The sequence below is a fragment of the Chelon labrosus genome (genome assembly GCF_963514085.1).
Source record: "Chelon labrosus genome assembly, chromosome: 11".
In the NCBI taxonomy this organism is placed as follows: Eukaryota; Metazoa; Chordata; class Actinopteri; order Mugiliformes; family Mugilidae; genus Chelon; species Chelon labrosus.
The window spans coordinates 24,839,664-24,862,360 of NC_140344.1; the positions used below are offsets into that span (position 1 = coordinate 24,839,664).

At 43.7% G+C, this 22,697-nt stretch overlaps 1 protein-coding gene across 1 annotated transcript in view; it reads left to right on the top strand.

Annotated features, from left to right (window-relative positions):
* znf423 (zinc finger protein 423) overlaps positions 1–22,697 on the top strand; it is a 137,898-nt gene that overhangs the window by 68,940 nt on the left and 46,261 nt on the right. The window contains exon 18 of the mRNA XM_084555210.1: positions 1,042–1,126. Within this exon, the coding sequence (XP_084411336.1) occupies positions 1,042–1,126 (85 nt within the window). The remainder of the gene's footprint in view (positions 1–1,041; positions 1,127–22,697) is intronic.

Below are 22,697 nucleotides of genomic sequence, written 5' to 3' on the forward strand. Positions count from 1 at the left end.
GCGTGCTGCTGCTTTTGTGTCTGTAGCTGCATACGTGTGCTTATGTGTACGTCGGTGTGTGTCAGCTGAGCCCCACTGGGTCCTGCGGCTGGGGCGTGCTGAGGCATTGTGGGAGCTGTTCGCTCTACTTGATATTGACAGTCAGGCTCCCCGGGACCTGCCGCGTGTCTGTGTGTGAGAGAGTGTGTACTTGGAGCTGAGCGTGTGCGTGCATGTGTTTGTGTGTGTGTTAGACAGTTCCCAGGGATCCTCTGTCTTACCTGCACCTTTGTTTCTGCTTAGTCTAACAGCACAAAGCAGACAAAGTAGGATTTCTGTGTGTGTTTGTGTGTGTGTGTGAGAGAGAGTGTGTGTGTATGTGTGTGTACTCATTCTAGCAGGGTGAAGCAGTAGTGAGATAGTGGAAGTGGGGCCTTTGTGTATTTTGTATGTGTTTGTGCATGAGTGATCGCTATGTGCTATGAATGGATAAGCAGAGCCTCTGCTCCTCTCTCTCTTTGTTTCTGTGTCTCTCACCCTTGTTTCTCTGGCTCTTTCTGTATCTCCTTCTCTCTCTCTCTCTCTCTCTTGTCCTTTTTTTCCTTCCCTATGTGTTCCCTCTGTTTCAGTTTCATTGCCTCTTCCCTTAATCTTTTTCCTGTTCACTCCCTCCCTTATTAATTTCTGTCTCTGGCTTTCTCTGCGGAGGTCCTACTTGTGTGTTTCTCTTCCTTTTACCGGGTCTCTGTAGATTTTGGGAGGTTCATATGTTAAGGGCTGACTGAAAAAGGGCAGGAGTACAATTTTAAAAGCAAAAATCCTATACTTCAGCATTTTATTTGTTTAATTGTATATTACCGTGGTATTATTAAGCTATAATACGACTAAAAATAGTTTTATTCTTGAGCCTTACACATTATTTTCTTTCGGTTTGCAGCTAAATTGTTTTCATTATTAAACATTAGCATTCATGCTTTTAATATATTCCACTCTTGATATGATTTTTGACATAATTATTGTTATGATAATATTTTTTGGTGTTTGTGTGTCTTTGTGTCGCAGAAAAAGACCTACCAGTGTATTAAATGCCAAATGACGTTTGAGACAGAACGGGAGATCCAGATTCACGTCGCAAATCACATGATCGGTGAGTGAAAGACATCTTTTGTTTTCTTTCTTTCTTTCTTTCCTCTGTGTTATATTTACAAGTGTGTGCGTGTCAGTCTAGCATCTGGTGTGATGCCAGTGGACGTCTCATCTCTTGGTTCTGTCTCCTGGCTCAAAGGCACTTTGGAAATACACTGCCTGGCCAAAACAAAAGTCACCACCTGGATTTAACTAAGCAAATAGGTACAAGCCTCCTATTGGATAATTACTGCATGGGTGATTATCTTTCAGCTGTCAACAAGTTATTTAACCCCAACTGATGCAATGAGTACCTTCTCATTTCTTAAACAACCATGTCTAAAGACACATCCTGTGGTCGTGGAAAAGATGTTAGTCTGTTTGAGAAGGGTCAAATCATTGGCATGCATCAAGCAGAGAAAACATCTAAGGAGATTGAAACTACTAAAATTGGGTTAAGAACTCTCCAACGCATTATTAAAAACTGGAAGGATAGTGGGGAACCATCGTCGTCAATGTGAAGGGAACTCAAGGGATTGGGACTGAACAGCTATGTAGCCTTAAGAAAACACTAATCAGTAAAGCTAACTGGAAAAAAAGGCTTCAATTTGCTAGGGAGCATAAAGATTAGACTCTGGAGCAATGGAAGAAGGTCAAGTGGTCTGATGAGTCCGGATTTACCCTGTTCCAGAGTGATGGGGGCATCAGGGTAAGAAGAGAGGCAGATGAAGTGATGCACCCATCATGCCTAGTGTCTACCGTACAAGCCTGTGGGGGCAGTGCTATGATCTGGGGTTGCTGCAGTTGCTCAGGTCTAGGTTCAGCAACATTATGTGCCCAAAGAATGAGGTCAGCTGACTACCTGAATATACTGAATGACCAGGTTATTCCATCAATGGATTTTTTCTTCCCTGATGTTCATGGGCATATTCCAAGATGACAATGCCAGGATTCATGGGGCTCAGATTGTGAAAGAGTGGTTCAGGGAGCATGAGACATCATTTTCACACATGGATTGGCCACCACAGAGTCCAGACCTTAACCCCATTGAGAATCTTTGGGATGTTCTGGAGAAGGCTTTGTGCAGTGGTCAGACTCTCCCATCATCAATACAAGATCTTGGTGAAAAATTAATGCAACACTGGATGGAAATAAATATTGTGAGGAATGTAGACGCTTATCAAGACAATGCCACAGCGAATGAGTGCTGTAATCAAAGCTAAAGACGGTCCAATGAAATATTAGAGTGTGTGTGTGGTTTTTTTGGCCAGGCAATGTATGATACAGGCAGGTGAAATGAAGGCCTCTTTTTGACGTGTGAAGGCCAGATGTTGTGCGATTTACCACTTGGCTGCAACTGTGATGGTTGGAAGCAGTCAGAACTGTTGGCCGAGGAAGCAGTCAAAATTATAGAGTAAACTTTATACGTTCAGTGTAAAATAAGAGAGATGTTTTGGGAGTCATAGTTAGAAGTTAATATAATCCGTTTAAAAAGGTCCAGTGTTCACTCTGATGCACCATGCACACGAAGATACAGTCATTCATATTTTTCTGGTCCACTGATTTTGCTTTAGAAGACAATAAGCCTTAGAGAGCCAAATCCACACTTAGTGATGTTAAGCTAATTCCCCTCATCTTCTGTTTAGTTCTGAGCTAAAGGTCATCAAAATTGTGTTTGCACCTGCACAAGGTGTTTTGTGTGTGTGTGTGTGTGTGTGTGTGTGTGTGTGTGTGTGTGTGTGTGTGTAACTAAAAACTTGTGTTTAACCAAAACCTACCTCGGTAGTTTGGATGTTCTTTTACGAGCTTCCCTTGTGACAGTTTTTTTTCCGCTTTCCTGCTAATTTGCTGCCTTAGCATCTCTGTCGTCATGGAGATTAACGAGCTGGACCCGGCGAGTTGTTCTGGGGGAACAAATGCTCTACCCCACACCCTCAGCCCCCTCGCCAGACCTGACAGGCAATCCCAGAGTCACTGATGTACTCTGAGGTGTGTGTGTGTGTGTGTGAGGAAAGGAGTAAGCGCAAGAGTGTGTGAGTGTTCTTAGCCGTCTAGTAATGTCTAGAGACGTGAAGAAGAGAGACTCGAAAAACACAAGTACAGCAGCTGGAGTAACTTTTGCTTCATTCCCTAGTTTGCGGCCCTGCCCCCCACTTTCTGCCTGATACACAAACAAAGACGCATTCTCTTTGGCACACATGCTCACGGCCAAAACATGTGCTACGACATGAAGGAAAACCTGCCTGCTGCTGTTTCTCTTTGTCCGTCTTCTGTCACCTTCTAACCTTTGCGATCTCCTTCCTTGACTTCACCGTCACTCCTCTGCCTTAAGAATCCAGCCAGTCATTCAGTCATTTAACCCGGTGTTTTCATTATGTCTCTCCCGTCTCCTCTGTCTGATAACTCATCTTTCTCCCACACACACACACACACACACACACACACACTCTCATGCAGTAGTGGCAGTTTTGGGTTAATTAACGTGCTAATTGTGTGGAAACCTTGCACGGATTAATTATGAAATTGAGGCAGATTATTTTTAAAGAGCTTGCCCAGTTCCTATTATTACATTTCCTCCAGCCCTCTCCTCCCCCCCACTCCTAAGCGAAGAGGGGAGCAAATGCTGAAGAAACAGAAAGATCTCATTTGCTGCAAAGACACTGATGAAGAGAAAATTACCAAGACCAGAAAGGTGTTAATTTGCCTCGTGTCATCTCCTGCTCTCTCTCTCGACTTAAGCTCTGTTTTTTATGACAAGCGAACAGTAAAAAAAAAATACAGCACAGTAAATAATAGCGAGATTGTTCCTGCAACTTGGACCCACGAGCATCTCATTTAACAAAATATACTCATAAACCCATGGCTTCACAGATAACCCTCGTTTTCTACAGAAAATCTCACCTCAACGTAATTGTGTGTATTGATTTTCAGCTCAAATATTTCTCTACTTCTTCACTTTATTTGCTATAAATGAACTGCAAGTGTACCTGGTTACAAGAAAGGGTCCAAACAGGGAATTGCCCCCCCTCCCTCTCTCGTTTTTCTGCCCATCAAATCAAGTGGCGGCACAGCGGAGGCACGACGCTGTAAATTACGGTCTGAATGTTTCCGTGCTACCTCATTGCTTTACTCATTTCCTGCGATCCAGTTCCTCCCATGAATCCATTTTTTTCTCTCTTTCTTTTAATCCATTATCGTCTTTTGGTGAAGTGTTGCTGCCTGTCTACCGGCCCCATCGCATGCACACTTTATCAGCAGCTCTCACATTCAGTATCTCTGCCACTGGTAGGTGTGCTTGTGTCACTTTTGATATTGTCACAAGGTTCAGTGAAACACCCTAAGGCTTTAAGCTACCTCTCGGTCTGTCTGCCTGTCAGTGTGTCGCCGAAAACACTGATACAGCCTGGTTAACAGGCCTGTTTATATTCAGTCAATGACCGCAAAGTGTTTGGTATCTTTCAGCCTCACAATCCTGTTAGCACTGTGATGACAGTTTTGACTGGTTGGAGGAGCAGGGAGGGGGGGGGGAGTTTTCTAGCTGGATAATGCAGTCCAGTAATGTGATTGTCACATTGCTCCGTGGGTAATACATGGTGCACCCCATGGTCCTGTTAATTACGCTGTCAGAAGGAGGAAGAGACACAACATACAGGGAGATAGAGGAAGAGAGGGTCAGAGTGAGAAGTCCGGAGAGGAATCTCTGTAAAGCTGAGAGAAAAAATCTTCACAAGGAAGGACTGCTCCACTTGGTCTTTAGCCAGAAGGAGTTCAGGGAACATTTTTCTCCAAGAAATGTATCAAACAATTTTCCTTTGCATAAAGGTTGCTGCACATCAAAGTTAATCTCTCTGAGTCCTTTTAGCAAAGTGCTTTCAGAAGTTTTTTGGATAAAGCAGTGAGTAATGTGGTGCGTTTTCTTCCCTCAGGCAACAAACAGCGGTGTTTTCTCGAGTACCTATCATATCTATTTAGTGGCTCTAAAAGACCATCATCAAATGATATTGAACCAGAAATTAGTAACACACTCTGCTCCGACTGCAAGGCTTAATATTTAAAGCGGGAACCCCTCAAACTGCCTCTGGTTCTCAGGCACGTGTTCAGCTTCTCTGTGATTGTATAGTCGCACCCTGTGTGTGTTCCCGCTCGCCTTGGCTCTTACACGGCACACAAGTTAATTAAAACACCATGTGGTCAATGTCCTGCTCTCGAGGCAGAGACGAAAGGAGAGGAAGACACTGAGAGAAGCGACGCAACAGGAGGGGAAGGGAAATCATGCAAGACGGCTGAAAGGCGTAAAAATAAATTAACAGTTGAATTTCTTTCCATCTTTGGTTTCTTCACACTTTTGGCAGATTTTTTTTGTACAATGTTGGTTCTGACAAGGCCGTACGAAGTCTTGTCATGTAAAATCTTTTAACTCAGATCTGTTACAGTCACCTTTACAGCAGTCCTTTGACCCTGCAGTGTTTTCATCATGTTGAACGAGAAGCGAGACGGAAGTGAAGGTCGAGGGGCACATTCTCGCTACACCGCCATCTGATCTGAACATTGAAATACGTAAATATTTTCACAGCATGAACCTCTAGGCCGGCTCTGTAAGGCAGTTTACATCTCTTAGCTACGTAGCCTCACAGATAACGGCCGGTCTTCCGGTTTCTCCTTTTGTGGTGGTGAATACAGACTACTGCCACCTGCTGGTATGGAGAGTTATTTCCTCTGTTGCAGGCACAAAATGTATGCGCCAGCTGGCTGTTGGTTCAAGTGCAACATTTTGGCTCAGACCCAGGCAATGTGAGGTGATGTCGGTTTGGTTTGTCTCTGCAGCAGCAGCAAGCCGGAGATATATATATGGTACTGAACATACTTCATGTAACAAGTGGTACTTAACAGGGAAGAATAAAGTACAGTAAAAGAGAGTGGTAATGCCCAGCCCACACTTCACACTGTTAAAAAACGCATTCATATACAGCCTCAGTCCATCTCCCACACACTGAGGAAGAGCCATAGAAAGAAATGTAGTTTTCTATTTTTTGCCTCAGGTACCAACTTGCCGTTTGAGCTCCCGTTTCATTTAAGAGACAAAAGCCTCAAGTCAAGTACAGTATATACTTGACACAAGGCTTTAGGTTTAGGTTTAATAAGTCTGCATTTGTATAGATGAGTACAAATGAGTACAAATACATTTGTTTTAACCATTATCAGTGACATTCTGCATTGTGGGTTGGGGTCGTAGCCGATCTTTGTGTGTGTGTGTGTGTGTGCGCAATCGCAGAGCAGTGTGTGTGTTGAGTGTTTCTAGCTTCTGACACGGTAAATGAGGTGGAAAGAGGAAGGAGGTTTCCGAAGACGTGGAGATGAGAAGATGAGTATTTATTTGTGTTCTGGGCTGAGCACACTTAGGAGAAGGGATTCTTTATAGGGAGAAAAATGAGGAGAGGACAGAAAAGACGGTGACTGTACATTTCAGGGTTTTGTCTATTAGCATGTGTGGCTAACCAGTCAGATCAGCTGATTCTGACAAAAAACATGTTCTCCATCGTTAAATCTTAGTTTATTTAGATATGACTCTGTTTCCACATCACCAAGACTTAGTTGCAACATCATGAAATATTACCATACAACCCTATTTATTTTCTAATATGTGGCTAAGTTGTGTAATACGACTTGATTTGTTTTGTCTTTGTATCTACTCCCCCTCCTCCTCATTGTGTATTTGTTTGTGTGCGTCTCCTCGGACTGCACCGCAGCGACTTTTGGCAGGCTTTGTTGTTTTCTGCTGCGCAGCTGCACATCATGAAGAAGTTTCCTCCCTGCGTGATATTGGGAGGTGAAGAATTGGTGTGGAGCTAAATGTGAGCGTGCGCGCCTTTACCAGTTTTTAGTCCGTAGGGAATCAAAATAGCAGCTTCCATGACGCAGGCAGGGAGACTCTGATCTCCGTTTAGTGACTTCAGAACAAACCCTGCATTACAAATGAAGGATTATTCCTTTAAAAGGTGCCCTCCAATAACACCACCGCCACACACACACACACACACAAACATACACTCACACATTGCTAAATAAGGTCCTTGACAGCGTGTTCTGAGTGTTGCATGCAGCCACTAATGCTTTGCTAATCACCTCAGTCTAGATTTCACAGCGTGAGACCTCACTTCTCAAACACATGTAGACACACACACACACACACACACTCTCTCACTTTTTTCTCTCACACACACATATGCACAATACATAACCTGCGTGTGTGCGTACAAAGAGCCACACACAGCATGTTATCTCCCCTTTTCACTGGCCCTAATCAGGGACCAGTCGCCAATTAGCATACCGACTGTAACGCTCACTTTGACATACCAATCGCACAACGCGTCCTCATTCTCTTCGTGCTGCAACCTTCGGGAAGATTTATCTCAAAGCCATTTCCATCTTTTTTCCTGTTCCTCCCTCTCCTTTTGTTTACTTCCTTCTCTGCATCGGCATATTCTCCAGCAGCTTTTAGACGTCAGTTTTATACGTCTCTGTCAAGGTGTAGCTGTAGCTGCTGAGAGCGAAGGAAGGAGTGTGTAGTTTTAGAAACACTAACCCCCGAAAAAAATTAAATAAACCGCAGTGTCGTGTCATTTAAGCAGTGGGTTTTTTAACTGCCAATGTTTATTTCACTTAAAATGGCTTTTCCAGCTGACAGCGACCTTTCTTATTTATTTTTATTTTTTTTTGTCTATAACACTGCGTTTGCCTCCTCCCCTTATACACCACAATACTTCTTACTAATCCTGCCCATTCTCTCCTCCGCTCTCCCCCCATCCCCACCTGCCTATTGGATGGCCCATAGAAGAGCCCACCTGTCGGCAAGGTTTGTCCCCTTTCTGTCTCCTTAGCTCACACTATGAGCAAGGCAGCACTGTGCTGTCTCACTGCCTGCCCATCATCATGAACATTTATCCTGCTTTTAAATACATGTGTAGGCTAGGGTTTTCAGTATTAGTCACTGTTGTTAGCAAACCATGTGCCAAAGCCACATTGCATGGTGTGGAAGGCAGATTTGAAGGCGGGGATTTAGAGCTCAACGCAGGCTAGAAGTTGTTCAGTGGAAAAGGAAAGAAATAAATCAGTCTGCATAATAAAAGTGTGCATTCAAAAAATAAAATAAAATGAATTAACGAGGGAGGACTTTAGACTCAATTAGACACACTTTCGCCGAATCCTTGCACAATTACCCCTCACCTCAACTCTTCATTCACCCCAATCCCTGCTGCTAGCTGCATGCTTCATTGTCCTTCCCACCTCGTATACACACACACACACACATGCACACACACACAAACACACGCACACACACACAGATGCCTTGGAGGTATCGAGTGGCCACTCACCTGGATCTAAGTGCTCCCCGTGGAGTGTGGTGGCTAATGATGTGTCCTCAGCATGAGCTTTACTTACCTATTTACATCAGTGCACTCTAATAATTGTGGCTAGCCTTCCTTATTCACATGCTTCACATTTTGATAATCAGCAGGGAAGGAGCATACTTCTGAACTGCTTTATCTTACACATGTCAAGCAGCCATTAAAGATTCGGATCCCGGCTCGCTCTCTTTCTTTCCTAAAAGTCAGTAAATGAAGCCGAATACTTTTCACTTAAATCCCCGGCACTTTGAACTTTTCCGTTTGATGGTGACTCAGGGTGATGACCACAAACAGTTTACAAACCCCTCTGTGTGCAACGAGGCGTAAAATAATCTCACTTTGCTTTTATTTTGTACCTGGAGGTTGCGTTTGTCTGGTAGTTCAAAACAGTGAACCTGCGTTCAGCATGTCTATTAGCCTGCAGTCAAATCTGCGATGCGCTTGACTAGTAATGTCGGTCTGCTGTCTAAGCAGCCGTCCCACGGGCTGTGGCTGAGCCGGTGTGTGTCTGCGCACACATCGTTCCACGCCTCTAAGTGCCCCCCCACCCCCCTCTTCCTCCTCCTTTTCCACCTTTTCCTTTTACGCTTGCATGCAAACACACACCTATGTATACGTATTTGTGTATGCGCTAGCGAGCAGGGTCTGGTGTGGCTACTTTGTGTCACTGAAGACTTAATGAGGCGAATAAGAAGCTTTTAGAGTCAATGGAGGTGGATAATGTGGTTGAGGGCTCACTCATGTATGTGTGTGTGTCAGAGTCTTTGCCACCGGCTAGCAACATTGCTGCTCTCTTCTGCACTGCTGCACCTGAACTAATAAGATACAGACTGCTCTGCCTCCTCTGTTGTTGGTGTGTAACCACTCGGTGCGTTTACTGTTGCTCTGAATTCACTGGTCATACTGGAAACCGATCTTATCAAGGAATTAGACGAATGATAAAGAGAGTAAGTAGGGTATTTTATATTTCCCTGATTCCAGAATAAGTGGACAGCTTGTTGAACACACACACACACACACACACACAAAAAAATAAAAATAATAACACAGAAACGGCAGTGAAATACTCTGGGAACACTGCTAATCCTGTCGCAGGCACATGCGTCCCATCTGAGACAGTTTTTAGAACAACATGTCGTCTCGGAAGAGTCCGCTTAAATCTGAACACACTGATGAGCTGGTGTTCCTGTCTGATGTAGTAAAAGCTACTTACACCCCTTTCACTCACCCAGCAACACCCCCACCCCGACAAACACATCCACTCACAGATGCTCTCCCTCCCTGTCAGCACTTAAAATTTTTTGAAAAAGGTAATGGCACTGTTTTTTTCTTGTGTTCAGCACGGAGACGATTTCAGTCTAAAATACACCTTTTTATTGATCTTATAACAAATTATATTGAGGCTTACATGCTACACACACACACATTTCATGTTGTATCACAATATTTCATCATTTTCTTCTATAACCGCTTGTCCTGTGAATGGTCACACGGGGGCTGGAGCCTATCCCAGGCGGGGTACACCCTGGACAGGTCTCCAGTCTATCACAGGGCTAACACAGAAAGAGAGACAACCATTCACACTCACACCTACGGCCAATTTAGAATCACCAGTGAACCTAACGAGCATGTCTTTGGACGGTGGGAGGAAGCCGGAGTACCTGGACAGAACCCACGCAGACACAGGGAGAACATGCAGACTCCACACAGTTTTCTCCTGCCTCATACTGTCATATTCTGAAGTAAAGATCAAATTCTGTAAATATAAAGCAATTTATTTACATATTTTTAACCAGCCAAACCCTGCAAACTCTTAATATAGCACATATTCTACACGGTAATTGAGTCACTTCATTTTTCACGTTTACTCGGGGCAACATAAATATATTTAGCGGGAAAAGTCAGAACGTAGCGTGAAAGGATGCTGGCCCGCACTGTGACGGTATGAACATAGGAACAGATGACAACAACCCCCTCCCTCCATCCATCCTTCCCTACATCCCTTCCTCCCTCCCTCCCTCACCACCTGGAGCCAGCGAGCTGTGACACCAGAGGGAGGGAGGGAGCGATGATGAAGGGACGAGGGACTGAAAAGAACGAGAGAGATACTGAAAGAGAGAGAGAGAGGACCACGGAGGGCTAGAGGGAAGGAATGTGATGCGAGATAAATCCAATTTGGGCTTAATCAAAATGATTATTTTTACCGATTTGTTTATCCTCGGAATTGAAGTGTACTTTAATGTTTATGCTCTTTAAATAGAGTCACAGTCCGGTACAGGCATGCTGATGCGTAGTTTTTGGCCACAAGCCGAAGCTGACGGGTGTTCAGGTCATTAGTATTTAAACATGTCATCAAAAAGAAAATGGGAAAATAGGTTTGTGGAATAACTAGAACATGCATTTCGCGTCTCCAGTGGCCTAAAACCTATGACGTTGCCAGCAGTCTGCGTATGATTTTGTTCATCCCATACTGTTCTTTCTTTAACATTTCCACTCCCTCTGTCATGCTGTTGTACGTACTTCCCTTACTCCTCTGACGCTGTTAAAATAAAGCGTTTGCCTATTTGTTGGTCCCCATAACCTGCCATTGTCTGCTTTATCGACTGTGCATGAATACATAGACGGAATTGTTTGTGTATTTCTGCTCGCGTCTGAGTGTGTGTGAGTGTGTTTGTGTGTGAGCGTTTTGAAGGCTGGGAGCATGGCGGTCCCCCGGAGAGCTCATTTTGTCGTCTTCTCGCTTGATTTACCTTCTTCTTCTTCTGCTGTTTATTACCAGTCATTACAAGCTGTTTGGAAACCTAATAGGACACACTGACAAATAGACTGGGAGAGACCCGACCAGGATAGGCATCGGGACACAAAGTAATAATGAGTGTGTGAGCGAGAGGGAGTGTGTGTGTGCCACGTTAAATGTTTGCCTGTGAGAGTTTCACACATGCAACATCAGCTATCTCATGTATATATACGTCTGCTCTGTAGGAGTGATGTCTTTCTTAGCTCTTTCTCTCTCTGTGTTGCATCGGTGTGTTTCTGTTGAGCCGGTGGCCAAAGATAGACTGCTATATAACATACTGTACTTGCAACCGCCCCCCCCTCTCTTTCTCAGCCCGTCCAGGTGTGGCTGCACCAGCTGCTAAAGAGAACGGGACAATTACACACACACACACACAGAGTAATATACAGTACACACCTCCTCTCTTTCTCTCTTTCTCTCTCTCTCTCTCTCTCTCTCTCTGCTGGCTAATTGTCACAAGACAAACAAGGCGCTTTGCCTTTATGCGCTTCATAAACAGGGGCCAAGCAACAATTAACTCCCTGCTTAATTCACTAACTATTCTGAATTCATTTTCTCCTGTGACAGGCACATCTGTCACAGCTGGTAGCGAATGTGTGTGTGTGTGTGTGTGTGTGTTTGTAGAAACAGAGTGTGGGCCTGTGCAATAATGCAATGAGGGTTGTGCCTTTAAAAAAGGGTACGTTGAGGCAGCGTTTGAGCAGTAAATAGTGGCCTAGGTGAACGCCTCAACGTACCCTAGGTGTTTTCTTTTATGCGAACAAAGAGAATGTCGAGGATATGTCGCCGTTTGATTTCTGCGCGTGTCCTTACAGCAGTGTGTTATGGTTTTATTTGTGCCTGCGTTTGTGTGTCGTGGAGGGCGCCAGGTTTATTCAAAGCATCGTGATGTAATCCTCCGGCTGGGTGTGTTGTGTGTTTTGTTTGAAGGAGTGAGAGGAAGAGATGGAGAGAGAGAGAGGGAGAGAGTTTCTGATTCATATCTTGCAGTGTTTGTGACAATCGGTTAGAAAAAGGCTCAGGACGACACATGAGTAGCAAAAGAAAGAAAAAAAAAAGACTGACAGCAGAGGTAACATCATCCAGCTACCCCAGTTTTCATTCATTTGTCTTCTGTAACCGCTTGTCCGCAGGGTACACCCTGGACAGGTCTCCAGTCTATCACAGGGCTAACACAGAGAGACAGACGACCATTCACACTCACATGCACACCTAAGGCCAATTTAGAATCAGCAACGAACATGTCTTTGGACGGTGGGAGGAAGCCGGAGTACCCGGAGAGAAGCCACGCAGACACAGAGAGAACATGCAAACTCCACACAGAAAGGCCCCAGTCGTACCCCAGTTTTATATATGTATAAAAAAATTCGAATTACTTAGATTTAAAGTCCATACACTTTCAGAACTGGCTCGGTTTCTGTAAATTCATGGTGTGGTATGTCTCCTGTTAACTTTGTTATCCCTGTTTGCCCTGAAAAACTTTAAACCATGAGTAAAATCAACAAAATATTAGATTTTTTATCACAGAAAAAAAAGATAGGTTTAATAAAAAATATTAAAATTAAATTTCACTAATGTAGCCTGTTCTGTTCTGTTTCTACTGTACTACCATCCTATATGTGTAACTTTTTGCAGTGTGACTTCTTTAAACACAGACCGTAAAACTGTCATCAGCTACTTGCAGCTCCAGTACTTCGCGGTTGAGCGTAGACAAGCAAATCCGACATCTGTCTTTTGAGGAGTTTCTCATCTGAGGCAAAGTCTTTCAGAACATCCATCAGCTTTTTTGCTGTTTTCCAGCCATTACTGACCCAGCTGAAGGCCAAGGTTTTCTTGGAGAGCGTGTTGCTTGTTAAATGCTCTGGCTTCCCAAGTTGGAAATTTAGCCAGCAAAACTGATTGCACGCTCAGTGAAGCAAGGTCGAGGCGGTTGAGGTAAAACTGTGAGGTTCACTTGTGAGTGCTGCTAACTTTTCTTTAACTGCTGCGGAACCGCGACGGTGCCTCGACCACCTAAGCTGCCATCATCGTTGTTACAGTTACGCTTTAATATTATTATGTATTCTAGTAAGTGTTTTGGCACCAGTAGCATTTAGATTTAAATCGCAATTAGAAGAAAAATTTAAATACCGCATATGCTGCATGAAAAGGAGGAATAAACTGAAGGAGGCACATGTCTGAAGATGAGAGAATGGATACTGGAGAGCGTAAGGGAGGGTTGGAAGGAGAGAGACGGAATGACACGACAAGTGAGAAGCAGAAATAGTGGTGATTACAGATCAATTCAGTGAGATTCATACCGATGGCAAACAGCATGACTGACGCGGAGATGGAAGCTGCAGAGGACATGGAGGGAGCAGGTGAGGGAGGAAAAGACAAGTGAATGGAGATCAATAGGGCGAAATGAAGGGAGAGTGGGGGCGTGAAGCGTGGATGGAGATGAATAAAGCGAGAGACGGAAGGAGAACATGTCAGAGGAGAGAGATAGAGAGGATGAGAGCGATTTCTGGCAGATTTTGGCTCGCGCTTGGTCCTCTTGCCGAGCAGCTGGACTTCATTAGTGGCTGGTGTTAATTACTGGGACTGTACACACGCGCGCACACACTAATAGATGCCCACACATGTGCGCACACACTCACACAGCCTGTGATTCAGGGTCACCTTGCTAGCCTTGTTTGAACCAGCAGAGAGAGGGGGAGATGGTGCCAGACAGACAGAAAAACAGAAATCGAGGCAGTGTCGGGAGTTTTATACGATATTAATGGTATAAAACAGCTGCTCGACGGACAGGTGATACTCTAGATTACTCTGTCAAGAGTTGAATGTAATTAAAAATGTGTTTACAGATTGCCGCATGTAGCTGCAAATGACCGAATACGCTATAACTATAGAGTGTTGTAGACTATCACTGCCTTTAAGTAAAACTTGTAAACTTGTGGTTGCGACATGGGAAGTTGTGTACACAAAATGCTTGGCGTTCAAGCGGTGACACGAACTGGTAATGAGAACACCGCTGCTCTGCAACTGTTGGCGTCTAGAAGCCACAGAGGCTAACGGTTTAGCGAGCCAACGACCGGCGTAATGAAAAGACGAGGCTTTTGGGGATATCGTAATTTAATTGAAGAAAATTCGACAACTAAATCACAATATATTAACTTAACGATCCTCTATCCATTTCTAAAAAACGATAGCAAAGACATCACTCATGAACCCAGGCTCTTACAGTTTTTTTTTTTTACTCATCTCCTGAGCACCGTAAACAGCCTGATTTGTAGGCCTGTCTTTCATTTCAAGAATGTACATTGTCAGTCTCGCATAGTTAGAAATATGACCTTCTGTAAGATGAACACCTTCTCTGCTGGACTCTCCACGAGGATTTATTCTGTGTATTCTGAAACCAGCTATGAAAAGTTTGACTTTTTACTTGAGGACGCAACAATCTGTGCGATGCAATTTAGATGCTGATCCGTTTATTTTCCTGGATTATTAAATAATCTTTATTTTTCGTGGCTTCTCTTTATGACGCCACTGGAAGCTCAATACTCTAGCCTTCTGTACTGCAGCCACTGCAACATTAACGTTGAAAAAAATATCATCATTGCCGTGAATCTAGTTTGAAAAGTTTTCGAGTGTCGTTATGTCTCTTCATTCCTTCGTAACGTCTTCCACACTTTCTGTGTTGAGCTCGATGCTTTTGGGCACGACCAAAACAGCGTTTATCAGAGTTTACTCAGAATCAGAATCAGAATACTTCATTAATCCGTCATGGATATAGTTTTATTGCAGTTGCACCTGTGAAGTTACAGAAAATACATTCATTCATTCATTTTCTGCAACTGCTTGTCCTCTGGATGGTCGCCGGGATGCTGGAGCCTGTCCCAGCTGTCACTGGGCGAGAAGCGGGGTACACCCTGGCAGGGCTACAGAACATACAAACAGAATAAAATAACAATATAATAATGTAAATTATTGCACCTGGATTACTGTGATACATAAAGTACTTACAATTAGCAGCGGATGGTTACGTTAAATTATAATAGAGTCTAAAATGTTAAGAGTGACCAACACTAGTGGTATGTCCATATGAGCCATGATAAGTATAACTCTAACAATGAGTCAGTGCAGAGCTGCTGTGCTGTAATCTGGCTCTTAATACAGATATCATGTGTTTGGCATACATATTGTAAACGTGGGCCTGTTGCCAAAGGTGGTCACAAATGTGAGGTAATTAATAGAGCCGCTGGTGATGTTTGCGGTGGAGAAGGCGAGACTCGCTGAAAAAACAAAGTAGTTTGCTAGTTTAGTTTAGGCAATCTTAGTAAATCCACAAGAACAAATCACGAGTAATTGTCTTGAGGGATAGTAAGCTGTGCTACTAGCTGTTGATTCAGACTCCAGAATCATGTTTCTGTCAAAACGCAGTTCCAGGAGAGAACGGGAAGACGGTTTAAAAAAACAAGCAACCGCACAGCATGAGGTGAGATGCTAAGCCATGCTGGGAGAGGTTGAAGGGTTTTCTTTGGCTCTTAATTACATGGCAGAAGACAGGAGAAGGCGGCAGTGAGCACGAGGAAGAGAGAAAGGTTGATACAACGGTGTACACCGCCGCTCTTATCTTTCGTCTCTAAACAGATGTCGGCCAGGCTGTTCTCTTTATTGCAGTACAAAGGCCTTCTGACAAAAACACACACACATGCACACACACCATCCCGGATAAATCAATGCATTCTGGTTTCAGTAATTTCCCAAGGTACTTTGCTCTCCCCCCCTCTTGGGTGAGGAAGGTGACAAAGCCAGCCGCGAAGGAGAGAATCTCTTACTTTCTAACCTCCTTTTTTAGCCCTTGTTTGCTTTCTTTCTCGTCTTTTCTTCCCATTATTGCTTTGTGTTGCAATTTAATACTGAGACTAACTCCATGTTCATGCTTTTTTACCTCTCAGTCGTCCCAAAGAGTCTCGGAGACCCCTGTGCCATTTGTAGTGAACATAGGAGTTGCAGTTTTGGCTTTTAGGAAGAGTTAACTTAATGTCTTTAACGTTATTCGATGATAATCACGTGCTAATAGCTTTATTTATATAAGTTAGCATATTATATCATTCCGAGTTACACTGAAATCATGCCTTTTCTCTGTAATATCATTCAGCAGATCTACTTGAAGATCTTGAAAAGGCTTTTTTCCCTTTATAACCATCAAAGTGAGTGTTTCCCCCTCATAACGACACACGATGCATTGTAGCTGATGCAATAATTCAACTGTAAATGCACATTTTGTGCTCCAGTTGCCCGTGGTACTAGAAGCTAGCAGTGCTTGTTCCTGTTTCTGCACAGTGTCCTGCACAGCATAAAACGTCCTACCTGCAGTGCTCCATCACATGGCTACATTTTCTGCTCTGTAAAGACTTTGTAATGCGCTCGTAAACTGATGCAGAATACATGCGTACACATTACCGCACAAATCCCTCACCCACAACATAATGATAGCTGTCAGTCATTGTCATTTGGTGTGCGGTTTACCTAAGGTGTGATGAGTACTTTTCAGAAGTTTGCCCACTTTTTTCTCTTTTACTTCTATGACCATTTGTTCTCTTGTTCTCGGATGACTCTCTCCTTCCCCCAGCAACCCGTCTCCACCTCCTCATCCTCTCTGTCCCTCTTCATCCTTGTATCTCTCCTGGATGAGAGACAGCCATTTGTGTCAGAGCCAACCTGCTAATGGTGGATGGCAAGAAACAAAACCCGCCATGCCAAATACACAAACGCGCGCACAGTATTTGTACGTACAAACAAGAACATCCGCGTGGAAATACGCACACTGAGACGTTCTCTCATGCAGCCACGTACACACACACATTCCCAGGTATATGCACACACACACACACACACACACACGGACACACATCAGTGCATAGATACACAACACGTTCACACTAATGTATTCACATAAAACTCTGTGCGCTCCCTGCTGCATTGCTCCTGGTGCTGGGCTCCCTCTCTGCTCTGCGCCGCGCCTCCTCCTCCTCCTCTCCGTCCTCCTCCCCCACCACCTCCTTCTCCTTCTCCCAGTACATCTGGCACGCTCAGCTGCCGAGGAGCGCCATAATTATCCCGCCGGAGACGCACATACTTGCACAGGCGTACACACGCTCTGCGACGAAAGCTCACACACACTTGTCTTCGGCGATCCGCGCCGCTCCCTGCTGCTCTTCGTCACTACCGGGGCTTCATTAGAGTGTGCGGAGGGTGTGTGTGTGTGAGTGTGTGTGTGTGCGAGTGTGTTGATGCATGGTGCTTTTGGATGCTATCCAGATGTTTTTTCTTTATAGTTGAGGAGTCGGGCGTGTCCTAGATGCAACTGCCCCGTTCTTGTATGTTCAGTGTTTTGAGTATTACTGCTTTTCTCACATAAAATGAAGTTTCTCTCTTCTGTCCATATCAGTGTCCGGTCTAATTTAGCCTTTTCACACAGAAAATGGGCAGTGGCGAGTCACTTTGTGTCATTCAAAGACTAGGATCTTGATGTGGTGCAGAAATGAAACATAGATACTGGGTTAATGCGTCTTATAATGTCTGTTTTATCTTGTGCCATGACAGAAAGTTTTAAAGAAAGTCCAGAAATGAGGGCACCATAAACTGAAAGGATAAAAGACTCTCATCATTACAATATAGTACATTAAAAATACAAATTCCCCAGGCGTGTTGCAGTTGAAGCTGTAGAGCTGTTTTTAGTCTGTCTGGTGCCACATTATAATTACTGGTGTGTACAGGTGAAGGAGAGTCTGAGGTCGGAGTGCTGTTATCTAGGGTGGGTGGGTGTATGAGTGTGTGACAGAGAAAGACAGGAGGTAAAAAAAAAAAAAAAGAGTGTGAATGAGTGAGTCCAGTGTGATTGGCAGTAATTGTGTGTACTGTAATTGTGTGTGCACGCACGAGTGTGTATTTATAGTATGATTGGCGTTCGGTGTGTAAGCTCGCGGGCGCGTGTTTGTGAGTGCGGCCTCGCGGTGCCTGCTGTGGCTGCTCAGAGTGGTACTGTAGGTTTGATTCCCAGTGCCACTTTGTGTCAGACTTACCGCAGAGCCAAAAGCAATTGAGCTTTGTGAAAAAGGGTCTGGAAACGCCTCCCACCATTCCACTTTTTTTTTTTTTTCTCTTTCTTCAATCCGAGCTTTTAGTGCCACAGGAAGCGGGGAATAAAGCACCTGCATCAGTCACATGGATCAGGTGACAGGTTGGCTTGGTCTGACAAGAATTACTTGAGCGTGTTGACTACACTATTTCTACAATGACTATATTCAGTACTTGTATTAAATCCCTTTTTACGGGTTAAAAAATTACTGTGCGGCACAGAAAATGTAGTTATATAGCATTATAATTAAAAATTGTTTAAGAATTCTTTTGGCAATTTTCATTCTAGTTACCTGGTATTTTCCTTCACACACTTTTAATGTTCTTGTAGTTTTAACTCTCATATTAGCCTTTCTGCATAAACCTGGGACCTACCTACCCACGGTGAATGAATGAATGACCAGCCAGGATGTTTTGCTCAGACTAAACAAATGTAAGCATGGAGCATCTTGCCACTTTTGTTCCGTGACTGTTCTGATAAAACAGAAACAAGATGGCTACGCTGAAAATAAACGCTGAGTGAAAAGACACAAGAAGGCTGCATCACTTTGTGCAATAAACGGAAAGTAAAAAGAGAAATATGGAGCTGCAGATGGCTGCAAGATGCAGACAATATGGTATTTTTGGTCTTCAGTGATATTCATTATTATATCAAAGCTGTCTCAATTCTTATTCTGAAATTAGACAAAATAATTTGGGTCTCAAATCTGGCGTCATCCATATTTACAAATTAGACATTATGTTCCAAAAAATACAGATTGGGAAAATATACGAAAAGAAGCTACAAATTTAGAAAACCATTTTATACATCTGTTCGAACACTGCTCCTCAACGAAAAAACAAGTATCTCAGATGTACAAAAAACTAAAGCTGGATATGTCAGATAATACACTAAACATCAAGCAACAATGGGAACTGGAGCTGAATGCAATAATAGATGATGACTCTTGGGGAATATATGTGTTTCAGATGTCACAAGGTTGTTGGAAGCCAACTCTGGAAAGAATTTGACTGGAAGGTCAAAATCAGGTTCTCCAGGACACCGTCAACAACTTTTGTCTCCAAAAACAATCCCAGCAACAAATACTGGAGGAACTGTGGTATGGTCGGCGACCATACTCATATATTTTGGGACTGCCCGAAAATAGGAATATTTTGGAGAAATGTCAAAGAAGAACTGGAAAAAGTTTTGGCAATAGACCTCCCCATGGACACTCTTTTATTTATATTAGATGTGTTTCCTGACCACCTGTTTACCGCAGAACAATGGTATGTTAGGTTGCTATGGTCAGTCAGTCTCATCACCACACATTTAAGGCTCATTTAAAGTACTGCAGGACATAGATGGCATAACCTTTGCACTTAGCCTACGCCGGTGCGAGCCATTTATACTTTTGCATTCTTCAGCCTGGCTTGCTCGCTAGCGGGCGCTGTGCCAGTCGGGTTAATTTTTTTTTCTTCTTCTGCTTCACTTTCAACAATGGCGACAACTCGTACAAATGTTTGTATCTCCGAACGCCCTCAGTTAACCTTTGCTGGATGCGTTCTATCTTTATCGATCCAAAAAACAATCAATTTGAAAATTGCGGAGATGGAGAAGCAGCTGGAGATTCTGACGCGGAAACGCGGTACTACCAAGTTGACCAATCACAGCTCTTGTGGTTTGTGTCACCACAGCGCATTTACATTTCTGGGGAGGTGCGTGTCAGACTTCAGCGCTAGGGTCTGCATGTGCTCTGCGCTGTCACCGTAGCTACAGAGTCAAATTCACGCAGAAGCCTAAGCCGCCTATAAGATCCACAGTACCGCTGAGGTGGTCTGTTTCTTCAACGCTAGCTGGAAGCAATCATGGATCCAGTGATGTTCCAGCACCCCTGCTCCACAAATACATTTTTACACCATCCATATTGATTTTATCATATGCAGGTTGAATTGGCAATACATCTGAGCAGAGAATATCATGGACACAGTGATGTGAAATCCCCTCTCACATAATGAGAAGCTATGGGACTAGTTGAATGACCTGGTATAGTTGGCTTCTGTTCCTCTGTCCTCTTCTTCTTTAATCCCTGCTGCTCTCTCCCGTACTCCATCATCCTTTCCCTCCCTCAACCCCGCCACCACCCCCATCAGTGCTTCCCTCTATTCATTGTCTGTCCACTTCCCCTAAGGTAACGCTTTTACCCATGAGATTCGCTGGACTCGCTCTCTCTCTCGTACAAACAGTGCTAGGGGCCTAGGTAGAAATGTAATTTCCCCAGTGTTCTCCCTAACCTGGAATATCTGACACTGTGACACCAGAAAAAAGGAGTGTGTGTGTGTGTTTGTGTGTGTGTGTGTTTGGGGAGATATGAAATTTTACAAGAGAGGAGAGGTCGTATGGTTCAAAGGGGTTTTCGGTTTGTTATTTTTTCTTTGTGAGCCCTTACAGGAACTGCCTGGTTTCCACAATGGGGCCAGGCGGCACTAGACAGGGCTTAGGGGTGAATTGCACGTAATGTGGTGTTTATTATAAGGTCAAACAGGATTAGGTTTGGTGCACCTGCCGTTTCAAGGCGCCTGCAGTAGGCGAAGACATGCCTGTTTGCGTGTGATAACTGTTATTGTGAAATAATCTCTATAATAACTTAAATTGTGGAATAAAAGTTAAAATAAAAAGTTTGGATGGAGACGGAGAGGAACGAATGGATCGGCATGATTGGTATGGTGCAGTCTCAAGTGTTTCTTTTGCCTTTAAACTGGAGAGTTTGATTTGAAACAGGCTCTAATAAAAGTTTTTAGCTGCGGAGAGAATACTTTTTTTTGGAAAGTTACTATATGTAAGTACAATTCTATAAAGTTTTTCATCTTTAGTGCAGAAGGAGAGTTCTCCTGGAGGGAAACCGAATCCCAAGCAAGAGCTGAGAGTTTGAACCTTCAGAATTAGTTTACAGTCTAAGCCGAACACACTATTTCAGATTTTGTGGCGCTGTAGAACTAGCAGTTGAGTCAGTTTTTGTTTTCCTCATGATTGCATTTTCTTATAATTATTAATCTTCCGCCATCGTAATCAGCATTCCTTTTATCAGCATGTGCAAGGCATGTGTTTCTGTCCGTCCATCTGTCCGTCCGTCACTGTAACGCCTGCAGACAGTGCCGGCTCCCCGACTAAACTTTGGGCAAATGGCTGTTGGATCGATAGCTTCCCACCAGCAATATTTGGTATCAATGCATGTCCTCCTCATTACCGCAGCAGGCTGCCCTCTCCATGGACCTGAATTATTCATACACACAAACAGGCACAAATTCACAGGCGCGCACACACAAACACAGAATGCTGCATCAGAGAAGAATCTGGCCTTTTGCTTTCTCCGTCCGTCTCCACGTCTTCCTTCATGTCTTTCATTCTCCCCGTCTCTGGTTTCGCTTTAGCCGAGGGTAGAAGAAGAGTAGACCGAGCACCAGCCCCTCCTCCCTGCTTCTGTCTCTCCTTTTTTTTTTTAACCTCTCTTTCACCCAGATGCTTACTCACGGATACTTGCCTCGTTCAGCACATTCTCGACTGTGTGCTGTGTCTTAGTTTCTAATAATACCACTTGGTACAAGCTATTATTTAAAAAAAAAAAGTGATTTAGTTTATATGTATTTTTAATGACTTTATTGTTCCCCACAGCAAAATGGCTTTGGACTTTGTTGCACTGAACTTTTTCTTCAAGTCTTGTGTCCAACATACATTAAACTCGTATGAGTATGGGAAAACAAACAAAACTGTATTAATCAGTCAGACCTCTTAATGATCTGTCAAGCAGAGGTGTGACACCACTTAGTGGAATGAAAAAAGGTCATACATGAAAGATGAGTTTTCACTTTTCAGTAGATCTGTCATGCCTTGTGTTTGTCGTCTGTTGTTCTTTCGCCGCGATAATGCAGAAATAACCTGCTCTACAGTACACTTTGCCTGCTGTCTTAAAGTGTTCAAGCAATAATCGTCTCCTATAATAATGATCATAAAGTTTAATAGCCTGGTGTTGTTGTAGTCGTTAGCCACTTAATGTTGTAACGTAATGTCTGCAAATGATTTTTAATGATGCCGCTTTTGTGGGTATGCGCGTGTCTTTGTGTGTTCGGTCCCTATAGTCCAATCATGCCTGCTCTGCAAGACGAAATAAATGTGGGATCAGAGTTAATTACAGAATGCATAAAAATCTGGTGTGCTGTAGCTCTGCTTTGCCGCGCACCTTTCCCTACACCTGTTGACACAAACTGACGTGATTCAGCTGCTTTCT